At 46.2% G+C, this 20,976-nt stretch overlaps 1 protein-coding gene across 1 annotated transcript in view; it reads left to right on the top strand.

Annotated features, from left to right (window-relative positions):
• pcbp4 (poly(rC) binding protein 4) overlaps positions 1 to 20,976 on the top strand; it is a 171,259-nt gene that overhangs the window by 71,675 nt on the left and 78,608 nt on the right. The window contains 2 exon segments of the mRNA XM_065004336.1: positions 12,375 to 12,552; positions 14,401 to 14,424. Coding sequence (XP_064860408.1) covers positions 12,478 to 12,552; positions 14,401 to 14,424 — 99 coding nt within the window. The 5' untranslated portion in view covers positions 12,375 to 12,477.

Below are 20,976 nucleotides of genomic sequence, written 5' to 3'. Positions count from 1 at the left end.
AGAGAGGCTATATACAGGCACCGGTTAGTCGGGCTGATTTGAGGTGGTATGTACATGTAGATATGGATAAGGTGACTGAAATAAAGGGTTGGTCTATAATCAGAAACGGTCCTACTGTAGAATTAGAGAGGGGTGAGAGGGTAATTACTCTACTTGTATTTCTGATAAACCCCTAGAAACAGGATACTAATTCACACCATGTGACCAAGGCTTGGTCCTGTGTGCCAGCTAGCATCACATCTGTGACCTACTTTCAAGCAGAACTGTGATTTGGGGAAGTGTGTGTGTGTGTGTGTGTGTGTGTGTGTGTGTGTGTGTGTGTGTGTGTGTTTTCCCAGCAGCAGATTGTTACCCTGTAAACACAAAAACACACACACACACACACACACACACAAACAAACAAACAAACAAACAAACACACACACACACACTCTCTCCTCCCACAGCTGCAGTTCCTCAGGCGTGACAATTGAGTCTCTAATTACTGTAACCATGCTTCTGGCAGACAGGCAGTCTTAGGCTGACACACACTCTCACACACCACACCACAGGAGCTTGGTGGTATCTTAATTGGTGGAGAACAGGCTCGTGGTAATATCTGGAGTGGAATCAGTGGAACGGTATCCAATACATCAAACACGTGGTTTCCATGTGTTTGATGCCGTTCAATTTGCTCCGTTCCGGACATTATTATGAGCCGTCCTCCCCTCACCAGCCTCCACTGAAGACGGACGTCTAAGTGTCTAAATGTTTCTCACCAGACAGATGCAAAAGAGGATGAGTCATACAGACACATAAGAGATATGTATTTTTTCCTGCCATGTGATGACTGTCTGCAGAGGCTTTTAAGCTTCTACCGGACGAGTGGCATGTTCAAGCTAGAAGCTGATTTAATGCCCACTTAAGCTTTTGACAGATTCTCAATTAAGTTTTTTTTTAAAATTAGAGTGCTGATTTGCTGTGCTAGCTCCTGATACTTGGCAATCATATTAATGTTCACAGTCTTGATTGGACCTTTTGTGTTGCACAGTCTTATATATATATATATGTACACGTAGATGGTTAAATTTTCCATCCACCACCGCGAGTGGCGCCAGGGGCAGGGAGGGGTTCCTGAGGGTGAGCTTGTGGAAGTTCCGGCTGACTGAGGCTCCACGACTGGAGCAGGAGTCTCCTAAACTATGGCTCGTCAAGGCTCTGGCTGAGAGTGTGTACAGACCTTGGTGTGGTGGACTGTGTGCACTCTGGAGTTGTCTTCATCTGCTGGGGAGCTCTGGAGAGCAGAAGGATACTTCTGTGCCTCCGGCCGGGGTGACCTAGAGGGACTTCGGTCAAGAAAGCAGCTGAGCCACCTCATAGTGGAAGTCCCAATGCCCCCATGGAAGTGGCGAATGCACTAGCCAGGGAGGCCTGAAGTAGGGTCTCTTAGGGGAGTAGATGGACTGACTCTGAGAGGTCTGAAGTAGAGTCTGTTAGTGGAGTAGATGGACCGACTCTGAGAGGTCTGAAGTGGAGTCTGTTTGGGGAGTAGATGGACCGACTCTGAGAGGTCTGAAGTAAAGTCTGTTTGGGGAGTAGATGGACCGACTCTGAGAGGTCTGAAGTAGAGTCTGTTTGGGGAGTAGATGGACCGACTCTGAGAGGTCTGAAGTAAAGTCTGTTTGGGGAGTAGATGGACCGACTCTGAGAGGTCTGAAGTAGAGTCTGTTAGTGGAGTAGATGGTCCGAGTCTGAGAGGTCTGAAGTAGAGTCTGTTTGGGGAGTAGATGGACCGACTCTGAGAGGTCTGAAGTAGAGTCTGTTTGGGGAGTAGATGGACCGACTCTGAGAGGTCTGAAGTAGAGTCTGTTTGGGGAGTAGATGGGCCGAGTCTGAGAGGTCTGAAGTAAAGTCTGTTTGGGGAGTAGATGGGCCGAGTCTGAGAGGTCTGTTTGGGGAGTAGATGGACCGACTCTGAGAGGTCTGAAGTAGAGTCTGTTTGGGGAGCAGGTCTGAAGTCTGGGAGTTTCGCCTATGGTGGGACTTCCGTGACAGGTCATAGAGTGGTAACGGTCAGGAGACGGTGCTCCCACGGCGGGGACTCAGGCCGGGAGGGCCTAGAGTACTCCCTCATGACGTAGGTCCTCCTATTCCCTCAGAAGCTCCCAACTGGTGAGGGTGTGGCCAACCCTTACTACTGAGGAGGCCTGGAGCAGGGCTGGTCGTCTGTATCCTGGGGCGTGGAAACAACTCCTCTTCAGGTTAATGCAACATCGTCTCTGTCGCTAGGTCAGAATCGAGCTCGAAGGACCATGTAACAGCTAACTGGAGCTCGTCTGAGGGGGTCGGCTGTGAACGCCCTCACCCGCTAGTACTTAATGCCGATCAGGAGATGATTTTGGACTACAGGAAAAGGAGAACTGAGCACCCCCCCCCCATTCTCATCGACGGGTCTGTAGTGGAGCAGGTTGAGAGCTTCAACTTCCTTGGTGTCCACATCACCAACAAACTATCATGGTCCAAACACACTAAGACAGTCGTAAAGAGGGCATGACAAAGCCTATTCCCACTCGGGAGACTGAAAAGATTTGGCATGTACATCACTGGGGGCAAGCTTCCTGCCATCCAGGACCTGTATACCAGGCGGTGTCAGAGGAAGGCCCTAAAAATTGTCAACGACTCCAGCCACCCTAGTCATAGACTGTTCTCCCTGCTACCCCACGGCAAGCGGTACCGGAGCGCCAAGTCGAGGTCCAAAAGGCTTCTTAACAGCTTCTACCCCCAAGCCATAAGACTCCTGAACAGCTAATCAAAGGACTACCCAGACCCTTCTTTTACACTGCAGCTACTCTCTGTTATTATCTATGCATAAGTCACTTTAATAAATCTACCTACATTTATATATCACTTCAATTACCTCGACTAAACGGTGCCCCCGCAAATTGACTCTGTACTGGTACCCCCTGTATATAACCTCCACATTGACTCTGTACCGGTACCCCCTGTATATAACCTCACTATTATTATTTTACTGCTGCTCTTTAATTATATGTTACTTTTATTTTTAATGTTTTACTTCTTAATACTTCTTAAAGCATTGTTGGTTAAGGGCTTGTGAGTAAGCATTTCACTGTAACGTCTACACCTGTTGGTTAAGGGCTTGTGAGTCATCATTTCACTGTAACGTCTACACCTGTTGGTTAAGGGCTTGTGAGTCATCATTTCACTGTAACGTCTACTACACCTGTTGGTTAAGGGCTTGTGAGTCATCATTTCACTGTAACGTCTACACCTGTTGGTTAAGGGCTTGTGAGTCATCATTTCACTGTAAGGTCTACTACACCTGTTGGTTAAGGGCTTGTGAGTAAGCATTTCACTGTAACGTCTACACCTTGTTGTATTTCGGCGCATTGTGACAAATAAAATTAGATTTAACATTTTAATTGATTGTTAAGGTTCTGACTTGCTACAGACTGTCACACACACACACACACACACACACAAACTCTCACTCTCTCTCACACACACACACACACACACACACACACACACACACACACACACACACACACACACACACACACACACACACACACACACACACACACACATCCTAGAAGAAGTCTTTGTGGTTCTATAAGGAAAGGAAAATGAATGTACATATTATCAGCTGTAATGCAGCTATTCAATTGGAACCTTAGACTACATAGCCTAGATAGCATATCACTGAAGACACATAGTCACACAGCTACAGATAGGATGTCGACGTCTTGGCGGAGAGAGAGACTAATTACTGCTGCCAGTCACGACTTGTGACCTTTTCTCTCCAGCCAGCTAGAGATCTTATCTAATAGGACATAAATCAAGTGTGTATGTGGAAGTACTCCCAGGCCGTCTGGAATCACCTTCTACTGGTTTCCCTTTTCTTCCACGTAACACAGACTCGTAGAGTAGCATTAGCATGCACATAATGACAGCTTCTACTGGTTTCCCTCTTCTTCCACGTAACACAGACTCGTAGAGTAGCATTAGCATGCACATAATGACAGCTTCTACTGGTTTCCCTCTTCTTCCACGTAACACAGACTCGTAGAGTAGCATTAGCATGCACATAATGACAGCTTCTACTAGTTTCCCTCTTCTTCCACGTAACACAGACTCGTAGAGTAGCATTAGCATTTTTTATTTCACCTTTATTTAACCAGGTAGGCTAGTTGAGAACAAGTTCTCATTTGCAAGTGCGACCTGGCCAAGATAAAGCATAGCAGTGTGAACAGACAACACAGAGTTACACATGGAATAAACAATTAACAAGTCAATAATACAGTAGAAAAAAAATGGGCAGTCTATATACAATGTGTGCAAAAGGCATGAGGAGGTAGGCGAATAATACAATTTTGCAGATTAACACTGGGGTGATAAATGATCAGATGGTCATGTACAGGTAGAGATATTGGTGTGCAAAAGAGCAGAAAAGTAAATAAATAAATAAATAAAAAACAGTATAAAAACAGTATGGGAATGAGGTAGGTGAAAATGGGTGGGCTATTTACCAATAGACTATGTACAGCTGCAGCGATCGGTTAGCTGCTCGGATAGCTGATGTTTGAAGTTGGTGAGGGAGATAAAAGTCTCCAACTTCAGCGATTTTTGCAGTTCGTTCCAGTCACAGGCAGCAGAGTACTGGAACGAAAGGCGGCCAAATGAGGTGTTGGCTTTAGGGATGATCAGTGAGATACACCTGCTGGAGCGTGTGCTACGGATGGGTGTTGCCATCGTGACCAGTGAGATAAGGCGGAGCTTTACCTAGCATGGACTTGTAGATGACCTGGAGCCAGTGGGTCTGGCGACGAATATGTAGCGAGGGCCAGCCGACTAGAGCATACAAGTCGCAGTGGTGGGTGGTATAAGGTGCTTTGGTGACAAAACGGATGGCACTATGATAGACTGCATCCAGTTTGCTGAGTAGAGTGTTGGAAGCCATTTTGTAGATGACATCGCCGAAATCGAGGATTGGTAGGATAGTCAGTTTTACTAGGGTAAGCTTGGCGGCGTGAGTGAAGGAGGCTTTGTTGCGGAATAGAAAGCCGACTCTTGATTTGATTTTCGATTGGAGATGTTTGATGTGAGTCTGGAAGGAGAGTTTGCAGTCTAGCCAGACACCTAGGTACTTATAGATGTCCACATATTCAAGGTCGGAACCATCCAGGGTGGTGATGCTAGTCGGGCATGCGGGTGCAGGCAGCGATCGGTTGAAAAGCATGCATTTGGTTTTACTCGCGTTTAAGAGCAGTTAGAGGCCACGGAAGGAGTGCTGTATGGCATTGAAGCTCGTTTGGAGGTTAGATAGCACAGTGTCCAATGACGGGCCGAAAGTATATAGAATGGTGTCGTCTGCGTAGAGGTGGATCAGGGAATCGCCCGCAGCAAGAGCAACATCATTGATATATACAGAGAAAAGAGTCGGCCCGAGAATTGAACCCTGTGGCACCCCCATAGAGACTGCCAGAGGACCGGACAGCATGCCCTCCGATTTGACACACTGAACTCTGTCTGCAAAGTAATTGGTGAACCAGGCAAGGCAGTCATCCGAGAAACCGAGGCTATTGAGTCTGCCGATAAGAATATGGTGATTGACAGAGTCGAAAGCCTTGGCGAGGTCGATGAAGACGGCTGCACAGTACAGTCTTTTATCGATGGCGGTAATGATATCGTTTAGTACCTTGAGCGTGGCTGAGGTGCACCCGTGACCGGCTCGGAAACCAGATTGCACAGCGGAGAAGGTACGGTGGGATTCGAGATGGTCAGTGACCTGTTTGTTGACTTGGCTTTCGAAGACCTTAGATAGGCAGGGCAGGATGGATATAGGTCTATAACAGTTTGGGTCCAGGGTGTCTCCCCCTTTGAAGAGGGGGATGACTGCGGCAGCTTTCCAATCCTTGGGGATCTCAGACGATATGAAAGAGAGGTTGAACAGGCTGGTAATAGGGGTTGCGACAATGGCGGCAGATAGTTTCAGAAATAGAGGGTCCAGATTGTCAAGCCCAGCTGATTTGTACGGGTCTAGGTTTTGCAGCTCTTTCAGAACATCTGCTATCTGGATTTGGGTAAAGGAGAACCTGGAGAGGCTTGGGCGAGGAGCTGCGGGGGGCGGAGCTGTTGGCCGAGGTTGGAGTAGCCAGGCGGAAGGCATGGCCAGCCGTTGAGAAGTGCTTATTGAAGCTTTCGATAATCGTGGATTTATCGGTGGAGACCGTGTTACCTAGCCTCAGTGCAGTGGGCAGCTGGGAGGAGGTGCTCTTGTTCTCCATGGACTTCACAGTGTCCCAGAACTTTTTGGAGTTGGAGCTACAGGATGCAAACTTCTGCCTGAAGAAGCTGACCTTAGCTTTCCTGACTGACTGCGTGTATTGGTTCCTGACTTCCCTGAACAGTTGCATATCACGGGGCTATTCGATGCTATTGCAGTCCGCCACAGGATGTTTTTGTGCTGGTCGAGGGCAGTCAGGTCTGGAGTGAACCAAGGGCTGTATCTGTTCTTGGTTCTGCATTTTTGAACGGAGCATGCTTATCTAAAATGGTGAGGAAGTTACTTTTAAAGAATGACCAGGCATCCTCAACTGACGGGATGAGGTCAATGTCCTTCCAGGATACCCGGGCCAGGTCGATTAGAAAGGCCTGCTCACAGAAGTGTTTTAGGGAGCGTTTGACAGTGATGAGGGGTGGTCGTTTGACTGCGGCTCCGTGGCGGATACAGGCAATGAGGCAGTGATCGCTGAGATCCTGGTTGAAGACAGCGGAGGTGTATTTGGAGGGCCAGTTGGTCAGGATGACGTCTATGAGGGTGCCCTTGTTTACAGAGTTAGGGTTGTACCTGGTGGGTTCCTTGATGATTTGAGTGAGATTGAGGGCATCTAGCTTATTGTAGGACTGCCGGGTGTTAAGCATATCCCAGTTTAGGTCACCTAACAGAACAAACTCTGAAGCTAGATGGGGGCGATCAATTCACAAATGGTGTCCAGGGCACAGCTGGGAGCTGAGGGTGGCCGGTAGCAGGCGGCAACAGTGAGAGACTTATTTCTGGAGAGGGTAATTTTCAAAATTAGTAGTTCGAACTGTTTGGGTATGGACCTGGAAAGTATGACATTACTTTGCAGGCTATCTCTGCAGTAGACTGCAACTCCGCCCCCTTTGGTAGTTCTATCTTGACGGAAGATGTTATAGTTGGGTATGGAAATCTCTGAATTTTTGGTGGCCTTCCTGAGCCAGGATTCAGACACGGCAAGGACATCAGGGTTAGCAGAGTGTGCTAAAGCAGTGAGTAAAACAAACTTAGGGAGGAGGCTTCTGATGTTGACATGCATAAAACCAAGGCTTTTCGATCACAGAAGTCAACAAATGAGGGTACCTGGGGACATGCAGGGCCTGGGTTTACCTCCACATCACCCGCGGAACAGAGAAGGAGTAGTATGAGGGTGCGGCTAAAGGCTATCAAAACTGGTCGCCTAGGAGCGTTGGGGGCAGAGGATAAGAGGAGCAGGTTTCTGGGCATGGTAGAATATATTCAGGGCATAATGCGCAGACAGGGGTATGGTGGGGTGCGGGTACAGCGGAGGTAAGCCCAGGCACTGGGTGATGATGAGACAGGTTGTATCTCTGGACATGCTGGTTGTAATGGGTGAGGTCACCGCATGTGTGGGAGGTGGGACAAAGGAGGTAACAGGGGTATGCAGAGTGGGTCTAGGGGCTCCATTGTGAACTAAAACAATTATAACTAACCTGAACAACAGTATACAAGGCATATTGACATCTGAGAGAGACATACAGCGAGGCATACAGTAATCACAGGTGTTGAATTTGGAAAGCTAGCTAAAAACAGTAGGCGAGGCTAATCCGCTAGCACAACAAACAGCAGGTAAAATGGCGTTGACTAGGCAACGGGGCCGACAGGTAAGACAAACAAGCAGAAAGGAGTACCGTGATTAATGGACAGTCCAGCGTGCGTCAGCTATGTAGCCAAGAGATCAGTGTCCAGGGGGCAGCGGTGGATGGGCAGGGGGGCTGGGCTGGCGAGTGTTATCCAGGTTTTTTTTTTAAAACTAACAATGACTAACTAGCTTGTAGCTAGTTAGCTGGTTAGCGTCTGGAGGTTCTTGAGTGTGTCATAAAAATAAAAATAAGAGTTAAAGTAATAGCGATTCCGTATCACATTGGGTGAGGCAGGTTTCCGGAAGGTATAAACAAATTAAAAATCAAAAAGAGATAGAAAGTAAATGGGGTCAGAGAGTGATTGGGACGCGGTGGTTCAGACGGTTAGCAGGCCTGTGCTAACAAGCTAACAGTTCGTAGGCCCGAGCTAGACAACGTAGCAGTTAGCGGACCGGAGCTTGACAAGCTAGCCGTTAGCAGGCCGAATTAGCAAGCAGGGAGATAGCGAGGGCTAGAGAGTTAACCTTTGGGGACGTCGCGATGGGGTGAGTCTGTTTATTCCTCTTCATGCGGTGAGCTGGAGATACAGCGATTCAGAAAGCTCGCGGGCCTTGGCCAGCAGATGGATCTTTGGCGATGTCGCAGCGGAAAAGCCTGTTGAAACCCCTCGGACGATTATGTCGGCGGACCAGTCGTGATGGATCGCGGCGGGGCTCCGTGTCGGCAGTAGAGGGTCAGTAGAGGGTCCAGGCCAATTGGCAAATTAGGTATTTTTGGACCTCTTCGGCTAGTCGGGAGATGGGCTTAGCTCGAGGCTAGCTCCAGGCTAACTGGTGCTTGCTCTGGGACAGAGACGTTAGCCAGGAGTAGCCACTCGGATTGCAGCTAGCTATTTACGATGATCCGGTATAAAGGTTCAGAGCTTGCGGTAGGAATCCGGAGATGTGGTAGAGAAAAAGCAGTCTGATATGCTTTGGGTAGATGTCGCGCTGGTGTCCTAGTTAGCGTTGAAGACCGCTAGCAGTGGCTAGCTAGTAGCTAGTTAGCGGCTAGCTTCTGATGAGGGTTCCGATTCTAAAGTATAGAAAAAGCAGATCCGTACCACATTGGGTGATGCGGGTTGCAGGAGAGTATATTCAGCCTGTAGTTGGAAAGTGAGATTAAAATATGTACGAAATATATACAGAAAAAAAACGAGGAAAAACGATATTTACACTATACAGGACGGGACAAGACAAAACACACGTCCGACTGCTACGCCATCTTGGAGAGTGCATGCACATAATGACAGCTTCTACTGGTTTCCCTCTTCTTCCACGTAACACAGACTCGTAGAGTAGCATTAGCATGCACATAATGACAGCTTCTACTGGTTTCCCTCTTCTTCCACGTAACACAGACTCGTAGAGTAGCATTAGCATGCACATAATGACAGCTTCTACTGGTTTCCCTCTTCTTCCACGTAACACAGACTCGTAGAGTAGCATTAGCATGCACATAATGACAGCTTCTACTGGTTTCCCTCTTCTTCCACGTAACACAGACTCGTAGAGTAGCATTAGCATGCACATAATGACAGCTTCTACTGGTTTCCCTCTTCTTCCACGTAACACAGACTCGTAGAGTAGCATTAGCATGCACATAATGACAGCTTCTACTGGTTTCCCTCTTCTTCCACGTAACACAGACTCGTAGAGTAGCATTAGCATGCACATAATGACAGCTACGAACATGCAATTATTTACAGTAGCTGGCAATTCTCTACTTAGACGATAGTATGCATTACCTAAACAGGTAAGCAATGCTAACCGCTGGCGAGTTACATATTTAACAAGATAACCAACACTAGCAAGGTTTCAGTAGCATGGGGACCAATCATTAGAAACTATCCCCAACAATACAAGGCACAAACACTTCTAGAAGACAAACTGAAAACTTGGTCCCCAGCCAAACTTGGCATCCTCATTGGCCAAAGATGATAACCACTCTGAGCTACAGTGGGAGGGGCCAGAGTCCACATGTCCACATGTCCATGAAACCTGGCAGTGATTGAAGAGCTGAGAAGGGGATAAATCACCCTAATGGGACTGTGGGGAAAGACACATGCACAGGCATGGCCTTTTTTTACACATTGTGTTCCTTGTTCGTTGTCCCCGCCGTTATGTAGAAGAGTTTGAAAAGATAAGACTCTGGTTACAATGAGCTAAACTGTGTTGTTAACAACGACCTGCTTCTCTAACAATGACCTGTTTCTCTAACAACGACCTGTTTCTCTGACAGTGACCTGTTTCTCTAACAACGACCTGCTTCTCTAACAACGACCTGTTTCTCTGACAGCGACCTGTTTCTCTAACAACAACCTGTTTCTCTGACAATGACCTGTTTCTCTGACAGTGACCTGTTTCTCTGACAGTGACCTGTTTCTCTAACAACGACCTGTTTCTCTAACAACAACCTGTTTCTCTGACAGTGACCTGTTTCTCTGACAGCGACCTGTTTCTCTGACAACGACCTGTTTCTCTGACAGTGACCTGTTTCTCTGACAACAACCTGTTTCTCTGACAACAACCTGTTTCTCTGACAATGACCTGTTTCTCTAACAACAACCTGTTTCTCTGACAGTGACCTGTTTCTCTGACAGCGACCTGTTTCTCTGACAACAAGCTGTTTCTCTGACAATGACCTGTTTCTCTGGCAGTGACCTGTTTCTCTGACAGTGACCTGTTTCTCTAACAACAACCTGTTTCTCTGACAATGACCTGTTTCTCTGACAACAACCTGTTTCTCTGACAATGACCTGTTTCTCTAACAACAACCTGTTTCTCTGACAGTGACCTGTTTCTCTGACAGCGACCTGTTTCTCTGACAACAAGCTGTTTCTCTGATAATGACCTGTTTCTCTGGCAGTGACCTGTTTCTCTGACAGTGACCTGTTTCTCTAACAACAACCTGTTTCTCTGACAATGACCTGTTTCTCTGACAACAACCTGTTTCTCTGACAATGACCTGTTTCTCTGACAGTGACCTGTTTCTCTGACAACAAGCTGTTTCTCTGACAATGACCTGTTTCTCTGACAGTGACCTGTTTCTCTGACAATGACCTGTTTCTTTGACAATGACCTGTTTCTCTAACAATGACCTGTTTCTCTGACAATGACCTGTTTCTCTGACAATGACCTGTTTCTCTAACAACGACCTGTTTCTCTGACAATGACCTGTTTCTCTGACAACGACCTGTTTCTCTGACAACAACCTGTTTCTCTGACAACGACCTGTTTCTCTGACAACAACCTGTTTCTCTGACAACAACCTGTTTCTCTGACAACAACCTGTTTCTCTGACAATGACCTGTTTCTCTAACAACAACCTGTTTCTCTGACAGTGACCTGTTTCTCTGACAGCGACCTGTTTCTCTGACAATGACCTGTTTCTCTGACAATGACCTGTTTCTCTGACAGTGACCTGTTTCTCTGACAACAAGCTGTTTCTCTGATAATGACCTGTTTCTCTGGCAGTGACCTGTTTCTCTGACAGTGACCTGTTTCTCTAACAACAACCTGTTTCTCTGACAATGACCTGTTTCTCTGACAACAACCTGTTTCTCTGACAATGACCTGTTTCTCTGACAGTGACCTGTTTCTCTGACAACAAGCTGTTTCTCTGACAATGACCTGTTTCTCTGACAGTGACCTGTTTCTCTGACAATGACCTGTTTCTCTGACAATGACCTGTTTCTCTGACAATGACCTGTTTCTCTAACAATGACCTGTTTCTCTGACAATGACCTGTTTCTCTGACAATGACCTGTTTCTCTAACAACGACCTGTTTCTCTGACAACGACCTGTTTCTCTGACAGTGACCTGTTTCTCTGACAACAAGCTGTTTCTCTGACAATGACCTGTTTCTCTGACAGTGACCTGTTTCTCTGACAATGACCTGTTTCTCTGACAATGACCTGTTTCTCTGACAATGACCTGTTTCTCTAACAATGACCTGTTTCTCTGACAATGACCTGTTTCTCTGACAATGACCTGTTTCTCTAACAACGACCTGTTTCTCTGACAACGAACTGTTTCTCTGACAACAACCTGTTTCTCTGACAACAACCTGTTTCTCTGACAACGACCTGTTTCTCTGACAGTGACCTGTTTCTCTGACAATGACCTGTTTCTCTGACAACAACCTGTTTCTCTAACAATGACCTGTTTCTCTGACAACAACCTGTTTCTCTGACAACAACCTGTTTCTCTGACAACAACCTGTTTCTCTGACAACGACCTGTTTCTCTGACAACAACCTGTTTCTCTGACAGTGACCTCTTTGTCTAACAACCTGTGATACATTTCCGTTTTGGAAAATTAGACAATTGTTAAGTTTTCTGGGATAACTCAAAAGAAAAATCAATAATCAATAATCACTATAATCAATAATAACAAAGTATTGTACTTCCTGTGTTTTCCTACAGAGAGCTGTGAGGAGAGAGAGAACCTCTCCCTTCACCCTGAGAGTCTGTCTGTCTGTCTGCAGAGCATCTTTCATGCGTCTCCTTGTGTCAGTCTCACATCAACATGAACTGTGAACAGGACTTTGGAGAGGGGGGCATGAACGTCACCCTTACTCTACGGCTCCTCATGCACGGAAAGGTAGGTCTGTCTGCTTGCCTTAGATGATGACACACACGTGGCCAGGGATGGACTTGGTCTAGTCATCTAGTGGTGTAGTGGTCTAGTGGTCTGGTGGTCTAGTGGTCTAGTGGTTGTCTGGGGTGGTCTAGTGCTCTAGTGGTCTAGTGCTCTAGTGGTCTAATGTTGTCTGGGGTGGTCTAGTGGTCTAGTGGCTGTCTGGGGTGGTCTAGTGGTCTAGTGGCTGTCTGGGGTGTTCTAGTGGTCTAGTGGTCTAATGTTGTCTGGGGTGGTCTAGTGGCTGTCTGGGGTGGTCTAGTGGTCTAATGTTGTCTGGGGTGGTCTAGTGGTCTAGTGGTCTAGTGGTCTAGTGGCTGTCTGGGGTGGTCTAGTGGTCTAATGTTGTCTGGGGTGGTCTAGTGGTCTAGTGGTCTAGTGGCTGTCTGGGGTGGTCTAGTGGTCTAGTGGTTGTCTGGGGTGGTCTAGTGGTCTAGTGGTTGTCTGGGGTGGTCTAGTGGTCTAATGTTGTCTGGGGTGGTCTAGTGCTCTAGTGGTCTAGTGGTCTAGTGGCTGTCTGGAGTGGTCTAGTGTTCTAGTGGTCTAGTGGTCTAGTGGTCTAGTGGCTGTCTGGGGTGGTCTAGTGGCTGTCTGGGGTGGTGTAGTGGTCTGGTGGTCTAGTGGTCTGGTGGTCTAGTGGCTATCTGGGGTGGTATAGTGGTCTAGTGGTATAGTGCTATTATAGTGCTATAGTGGCTGTCTGGGGTGCTATAGTGTTCTAGTGGTCTAGTGGCTATCTGGGGTGGTATAGTGGTCTAGTGGTCTAGTGGTATAGTGCTATAGTGGCTGTCTGGGGTGCTATAGTGGTCTAGTGGTCTAGTGGTCTAGTGTCTGTCTGGGGTGGTCTAGTGGTCTAGTGTCTGTCTGGGGTGGTCTAGTGGTCTAGTGGTCTAGTGGCTATCTGGGGTGGTATAGTGGTCTAGTGGTCTAGTGGTATAGTGCTATAGTGGCTGTCTGGGGTGCTATAGTGTTCTAGTGGTCTAGTGGTATAGTGCTATAGTTGCTGTCTGGGGTGCTATAGTGTTCTAGTGGTCTGGTGGTATAGTGGTCTAGTGGTCTAGTGGTATAGTGCTATAGTGGCTGTCTGGGGTGCTATAGTGTTCTAGTGGTCTAGTGGTCTAGTGTCTGTCTGGGGTGGTCTAGTGGTCTAGTGTCTGTCTGGGGTGGTCTAGTGGTCTAGTGGCTATCTGGGGTGGTATAGTGGTCTAGTGGTATAGTGCTATAGTGGCTGTCTGGGGTGCTATAGTGTTCTAGTGGTCTAGTGGCTGTCTGGGGTGCTCTAGTGTTCTAGTGGTCTGGTGACTGTCTGGAGTGGTCTAGTGGTATAGTGGTCTAGTGGTCTAGTGGCTGTCTAGGGGGGTCTAGTGGTCTAATGCTGTCTGGGGTGGTCTAGTGGTCTGGTGACTGTCTGGGGTGGTCTAGTGGTCTAGTGGCTGTCTGGGGTGGTCTAGTGGTCTAGTAGCTGTCTGGGGTGGTCTAGTGGTCTGGTGACTGTCTGGGGTGGTCTAGTGGTCTGGTGACTGTCTGGGGTGGTCTAGTGGTCTGGTGACTGTCTGGGGTGGTCTAGTGGTCTAGTGGCTGTCTGGGGTGGTCTAGTGGTCTAGTGGTCTGGTGACTGTCTGGGGTGGTCTAGTGGTCTGGTGACTGTCTGGGTGGTCTAGTGGCTGTCTAGGTGGGTCTAGTGACTGTCTTAGGTGGTATGGTGGTGTAGCGTTATAGTGGTCTACCACCCCAGAGAGCAATTTGACCACGAGATGACTCCTGACAGGATTAAATCAATATAGTGACATTTTCCTTTCTTTCCTTTTGCAGGAAGTTGGCAGCATCATCGGAAAGGTGAGACGCAGCCATTCTCTCTCTGTCTCTTCTGTATCTCTCTGTCTCTCTCTGTCTCTTCTGTATATCTCTGTCTCTCTCTGTCTCTTTCTGTATCTCTCTGTCTCTCTCTGTCTCTCTCTTTCTGTATCTCTCTGTCTCTCTGTCTCTCTCTTTCTGTATCTCTCTGTCTCTCTCTGTCTCTTCTGTATATCTCTGTCTCTCTCTGTCTCTTTCTGTATCTCTCTGTCTCTCTCTGTCTCTGTCTGTCTCTTTCTGTATCTCTCTGTCTCTCTCTTTCTGTATCTCTCTGTCTCTCTCTTTCTGTATCTCTCTGTCTCTCTCTCTTTCTGTATCTCTCTGTCTCTCTCTTTCTGTATCTCTCTGTCTCTCTCTGTCTGTTTCTCTCTGTATCTCTCTGTCTCTCTCTGTCTCTCTCTGTATCTCTCTGTCTCTCTCTGTCTCTCTCTGTCTCTCTCTGTCTCTCTCTATCTCTCTGTCTCTCTCTGTCTCTCTCTGTATCTCTCTGTATCTCTCTGTCTCTCTCTGTCTGTATCTCTCTGTCTCTCTCTATCTCTCTGTCTCTCTCTGTCTCTCTCTGTCTCTCTCTCTGTCTCTCTCTGTCTCTCTCTGTCTCTCTCTCTGTCTCTCTCTCTGTCTCTCTCTCTGTCTCTCTCTGTATCTCTCTGTCTCTCTCTGTCTGTATCTCTCTGTCTCTCTCTCTCTCTCTCTCTGTCTCTCTCTGTCTCTCTCTGTATCTCTCTGTCTCTCTCTGTCTCTCTCTGTCTCTCTGTATCTCTCTGTCTCTCTCTGTCTCTTCTGTATATCTCTGTCTCTCTCTGTCTCTTTCTGTATCTCTCTGTCTCTCTCTGTCTCTGTCTGTCTCTTTCTGTATCTCTCTGTCTCTCTCTTTCTGTATCTCTCTGTCTCTCTCTTTCTGTATCTCTCTGTCTCTCTCTTTCTGTATCTCTCTGTCTCTCTCTCTTTCTGTATCTCTCTGTCTCTCTGTCTCTCTCTTTCTGTATCTCTCTGTATCTCTCTGTCTCTCTGTCTCTCTCTGTCTCTCTCTGTCTCTTTCTGTATCTCTCTGTCTCTCTCTGTCTCTGTCTGTCTCTTTCTGTATCTCTCTGTCTCTCTCTGTCTCTCTCTGTCTCTCTCTGTATCTCTCTGTCTCTCTGTCTCTCTCTGTCTCTCTCTGTCTCTCTCTGTATCTCTCTGTCTCTCTCTGTATCTCTCTGTATCTCTCTGTCTCTCTCTGTCTGTATCTCTCTGTCTCTCTCTGTATCTCTCTGTCTCTCTCTGTCTCTCTCTGTCTCTCTCTCTCTGTATCTCTCTGTCTCTCTCTGTCTCTCTCTGTCTCTCTCTGTCTCTCTCTGTATCTCTCTGTCTCTCTCTGTATCTCTCTGTCTCTCTCTGTCTCTCTCTGTATCTCTCTCTGTATCTCTCTCTGTCTCTCTCTCTATCTCTCTGTCTCTCTCTCTGTCTCTCTCTTTCTGTATCTCTCTGTCTCTCTCTGTCTCTTCTGTATATCTCTGTCTCTCTCTGTCTCTTTCTGTATCTCTCTGTCTCTGTCTGTATCTTTCTGTATCTCTCTGTCTCTCTCTTTCTGTATCTCTCTGTCTCTCTCTTTCTGTATCTCTCTGTCTCTCTCTTTCTGTATCTCTCTGTCTCTCTCTGTCTGTTTCTCTCTGTCTCTCTCTTTCTGTATCTCTCTGTCTCTCTTTCTGTATCTCTCTGTCTCTCTCTGTCTGTATCTCTCTGTCTCTCTCTATCTCTCTGTCTCTCTCTGTATCTCTCTGTCTCTCTCTGTCTGTATCTCTCTGTCTCTCTCTATCTCTCTGTCTCTCTCTGTATCTCTCTGTCTCTCTCTGTCTGTATCTCTCTGTCTCTCTCTCTCTCTCTCTCTCTCTGTCTCTCTCTCTGTCTCTCTCTGTATCTCTCTGTCTCTCTCTGTCTGTATCTCTCTGTCTCTCTCTATCTCTCTGTCTCTCTCTGTCTCTCTCTCTGTCTCTCTCTGTCTCTCTCTCTGTCTCTCTCTCTCTCTCTCTCTCTGTCTCTCTCTCTGTCTCTCTCTGTCTCTCTCTGTCTCTCTGTCTCTGTATCTCTCTGTCTCTGTCTGTGTCTCTCTGTCTGTATCTCTCTGTCTCTGTCTGTGTCTCTCTGTCTGTATCTCTCTGTCTCTCCCTGTATCTCTCTGTCTCTCTCTCTGTCTCTCTCTCTGTCTCTCTCTGTCTCTCTCTGTGTCTCTCTCTGTCTCTCTCTATCTGTCTCTCTCTGTCTCTCTCTCTGTATCTCTCTGTCTCTCTCTGTATCTCTCTGTCTCTCTCTGTATCTCTCTGTCTCTCTCTCTCTCTGTCTCTCTCTGTCTCTCTCTGTCTGTATCTCTCTGTCTCTCTCTGTCTCTCTCTCTGTACCTCTCTGTCTCTCTCTATCTGTCTCTCTCTGTCTCTCTCTGTCTGTATCTCTCTGTCTCTCTCTGTCTGTATCTTTCTGTATCTCTCTGTCTCTCCCTGTATCTCTCTGTCTCTCTCTCTGTCTCTCTCTCTGTCTCTCTCTCTGTCTCTCTCTGTCTCTCTCTCTCTGTCTCTCTCTGTCTCTCTCTATCTGTCTCTCTCTGTCTCTCTCTGTCTGTATCTCTCTGTCTCTCTCTGTCTCTCTCTGTCTGTATCTCTCTGTCTCTCTCTGTCTGTATCTCTCTGTCTCTCTCTCTCTGTATCTCTCTGTCTCTCTCTCTGTCTCTCTCTGTCTGTATCTCTCTGTCTCTCTCTGTCTGTATCTCTCTGTCTCTGTCTCTCTCTGTCTGTATCTCTCTGTCTCTCTCTATCTCTGTCTGTATCTTTCTGTCTCTCTCTGTCTCTCACTGTCTCTCACTGTATCTCTCTGTCTCTCACTGTCTCTCTCTGTCTCTCACCCGTCCAATTCTCTGTCTGTTTCTCTCTGTCTCTCACCCCTCCAATTCTCTGTCTGTTTCTCTCTGTCTCTCACCCCTCCAATTCTGTCTGTCTGTCTCTCTCTGTTTCTCTCGTTCTCTCACCCCTCCAATTCTCTGTCTGTTTCTCTCTGTCTCTCACCACTCCAATTCTCTGTTTCTTTCTCTCTTTCTCTCACCCCTCCAATTCGCTGTCTGTCTGTCTGTCTGTCTGTCTGTCTGTCTGTCTGTCTGTCTGTCTGTCTGTCTGTCTGTCTGTCTGTCTGTCTGTCTGTCTGTCTGTCTGTCTGTCTGTCTGTCTGTCTGTCTCTCTCTCTCTCTCTCATCCTCTCCCTCATCCTCTCTCAATTCAATTCAATTCAAGGGCTTTATTGGCATGGGAAACATGTGTTAACATTGCCAAAGCAAGTGAGGTAGACAACATACAAAGTGACTATATAAGGTGAAAAACAACAAAAATTAACAGTAAACATTACACATACAGAAGTTTCAAAACAGTAAAGACATTACAAATGTCATATTATATATATATATATATATATACAATGTACAAATAGTTAAAGGACACAAGATAAAATAAATAAGCATAAATATGGGTTGTATTTACAATGGTGTTTGTTCTTCACTGGTTGCCCTTTTCTCGTGGCAACAGGTCACAAATCTTGCTGCTGTGATGGCACACTGTGGAATTTCACCCAGTAGATATGGGAGTTTTTCAAAATTGGATTTGTTTTCGAATTCTTTGTGGATCTGTGTGATCTGGGGGAAATATGTATCTCTAATATGGTCATACATTGGGCAGGAGGTTAGGAAGTGCAGCTCAGTTTCCACCTCATTTTGTGGGCAGTGAGCACATAGCCTGTCTTCTCTTGAGAGCCATGTCTGCCTACGGCGGCCTTTCTCAATAGCAAGGCTATGCTCACTGAGTCTGTACATAGTCAAAGCTTTCCTTAATTTTGGGTCAGTCACAGTGGTCAGGTATTCTGCCGCTGTGTACTCTCTGTTTAGGGCCAAATAGCATTCTAGTTTGCTCTGTTTTTTTGTTAATTCTTTCCAATGTGTTAAGTAATTATCTTTTTGTTTTCTCATGATTTGGTTGGGTCTAATTGTGCTGTTGTCCTGGGGCTCTGTAGGGTGTGTTTGTGTTTGTGAACAGAGCCCCAGGACCAGCTTGCTTAGGGGACTCTTCTCCAGGTTCATCTCTCTGTAGGTGATGGCTTTGTTATGGAAGGTTTGTGAATCGCTTCCTTTTAGGTGGTTGTAGAATTTAATGGCTCTTTTCTGGATTTTGATAATTAGTGGGTATCGGCCTAATTCTGCTCTGCATGCATTATTTGGTGTTTTACGTTGTACACGGAGGATATTTTTGCAGAATTCTGCGTGCAGAGTCTCAATTTGGTGTTTGTCCCATTTTGTGAAGTCTTGGTTGGTGAGCGGACCCCAGACCTCACAACCATAAAGGGCAATGGGCTCTATGACTGATTCAAGTATTTTTAGCCAAATCCTAATTGGTATGTTGAAATTTATGTTTCTTTTGATGGCATAGAATGCCCTTCTTGCCTTGTCTCTCAGATCGTTCACAGCTTTGTGGAAGTTACCTGTGGCACTGATGTTTAGGCCAAGGTATGTATAGTTTTTGTGTGCTCTAGGGCAACAGTGTCTAGATGGAATTTGTATTTGTGGTCCTGGTGACTGGACCTTTTTGGAACACCATTATTTTGGTCTTACTGAGATTTACTGTCAGGGCCCAGGTCTGACAGAATCTGTGCATAAGATCTAGGTGCTGCTGTAGGCCCTCCTTGGTTGGTGACAGAAGCACCAGATCATCAGCAAACAGCAGACATTTGACTTCGGATTCTAGCAGGGGAGGCCGGGTGCTGCAGACTTTTCTAGTGCCCGCGCCAATTCGTTGATATATATGTTGAAGAGGGTGGGGCTTAAGCTGCATCCCTGTCTAACCCCACGACCCTGTGTGAAGAAATGTGTGTGTTTTTTGCCAATTTTAACCGCACACTTGTTGTTTGTGTACATGGATTTTATAATGTCGTATGTTTTACCCCCAACACCACTTTCCATCAGTTTGTATAGCAGACCCTCATGCCAGATTGAGTCGAAGGCTTTTTGAAATCAACAAAGCATGAGAAGACTTTGCCTTTGTTTTGGTTTGTTTGGTTGTCAATTAGGGTGTGCAGGGTGAATACATGGTCTGTTGTACGGTAATTTGGTAAAAAGCCAATTTGACATTTGCTCAGTACATTGTTTTCATTGAGGAAATGTACGAGTCTGCTGTTAATAATAATGCAGAGGATTTTCCCAAGGTTACTGTTGACACTATATTCCACGGTAGTTATTGGGGTCAAATTTGTCTCCACTTTTGTGGATTGGGGTGATCAGTCCTTGGTTCCAAATATTGGGGAAGATGCCAGAGCTAAGTATGATGTTAAAGAGTTTTAGTATAGCCAATTGGAATTTGTTGTCTGTATATTTGATCATTTCATTGAGGATACCATCGACACCACAGGCCTTTTTGGGTTGAAGGGTTTTTATTTTGTCCTGTAACTCATTCAATGTAATTGGAGAATCCAGTGGGTTCTGGTAGTCTTTAATAGTTGATTCTAAGATCTGTATTTGATCATGTATATGTTTTTGCTCTTTGTTCTTTGTTATAGAACCAAAAAGATTGGAGAAGTGGTTTACCCATACATCTCCATTTTGGATAGATAATTATTCGTGTTGTTGTTTGTTTAGTGTTTTCCAATTTTCCCAGAAGTGGTTAGAGTCTATGGATTCTTCAATTGCATTGAGCTGATTTCTGACATGCTGTTCCTTCTTTTTCCGTAGTGTATTTCTGTATTGTTTTAGTGATTCACCATAGTGAAGGCGTAGACTCAGGTTTTCCGGGTCTCTATGTTTTTGGTTGGACAGGTTTCTCAATTTCTTTCTTAGATTTTTGCATTCTTCATCAAACCATTTGTCATTATTGTTAATTTTCTTCGGTTTTCTATTTGAGATTTTTAGATTTGATAGGGAAGCTGAGAGGTCAAATATACTGTTAAGATTTTCTACTGCCAGGTTTACACCTTCACTATTACAGTGGAACGTTTTACCCAGGAAATTGTCTAAAAGGGATTGAATTTGTTGTTGCCTAATTGTTTTTTGGTAGGTTTCCAAACTGGATTCCTTCCATCTATAGCATTTCTTAATGTTACTCAGTTCCTTTGGCTTTGATGCCTCATGATTGAGTATTGCTCTGTTTAAGTAGATTGTGATTTTGCTGTGGTCTGATAGGGGTGTCAGTGGGCTGACTGTGAACGCTCTGAGAGATTCTGGGTTGAGGTCAGTGATAAAGTAGTCTACAGTACTACTGCCAAGAGATGAGCTATAGGTGTACCTACCATGGGAGTCCCCTCGAAGCCTACCGTTGACTATGTACATACCCAGCGTGCGACAGAGCTGCAGGAGTTGTGACCCGTTTTTGTTGATTATGTTGTCATAGTTGTGCCTAGGGGGGCATATGTGGGAGGGGATGCTGTCACCTCCAGGCAGATGTTTGTCCCCCTGTGTGCTGAGGGTGTCAGGTTCTTGTCCGGTTCTGGCATTTAGGTCGCCACAGACTAGTACATGTCCCTGGGCCTGGAAATGAT

The sequence above is a fragment of the Oncorhynchus nerka genome, linkage group LG2 (genome assembly GCF_034236695.1).
Source record: "Oncorhynchus nerka isolate Pitt River linkage group LG2, Oner_Uvic_2.0, whole genome shotgun sequence".
Classification (NCBI taxonomy): Eukaryota; Metazoa; Chordata; class Actinopteri; order Salmoniformes; family Salmonidae; genus Oncorhynchus; species Oncorhynchus nerka.
This window is presented reverse-complemented; position numbering and strand designations above follow the sequence as displayed.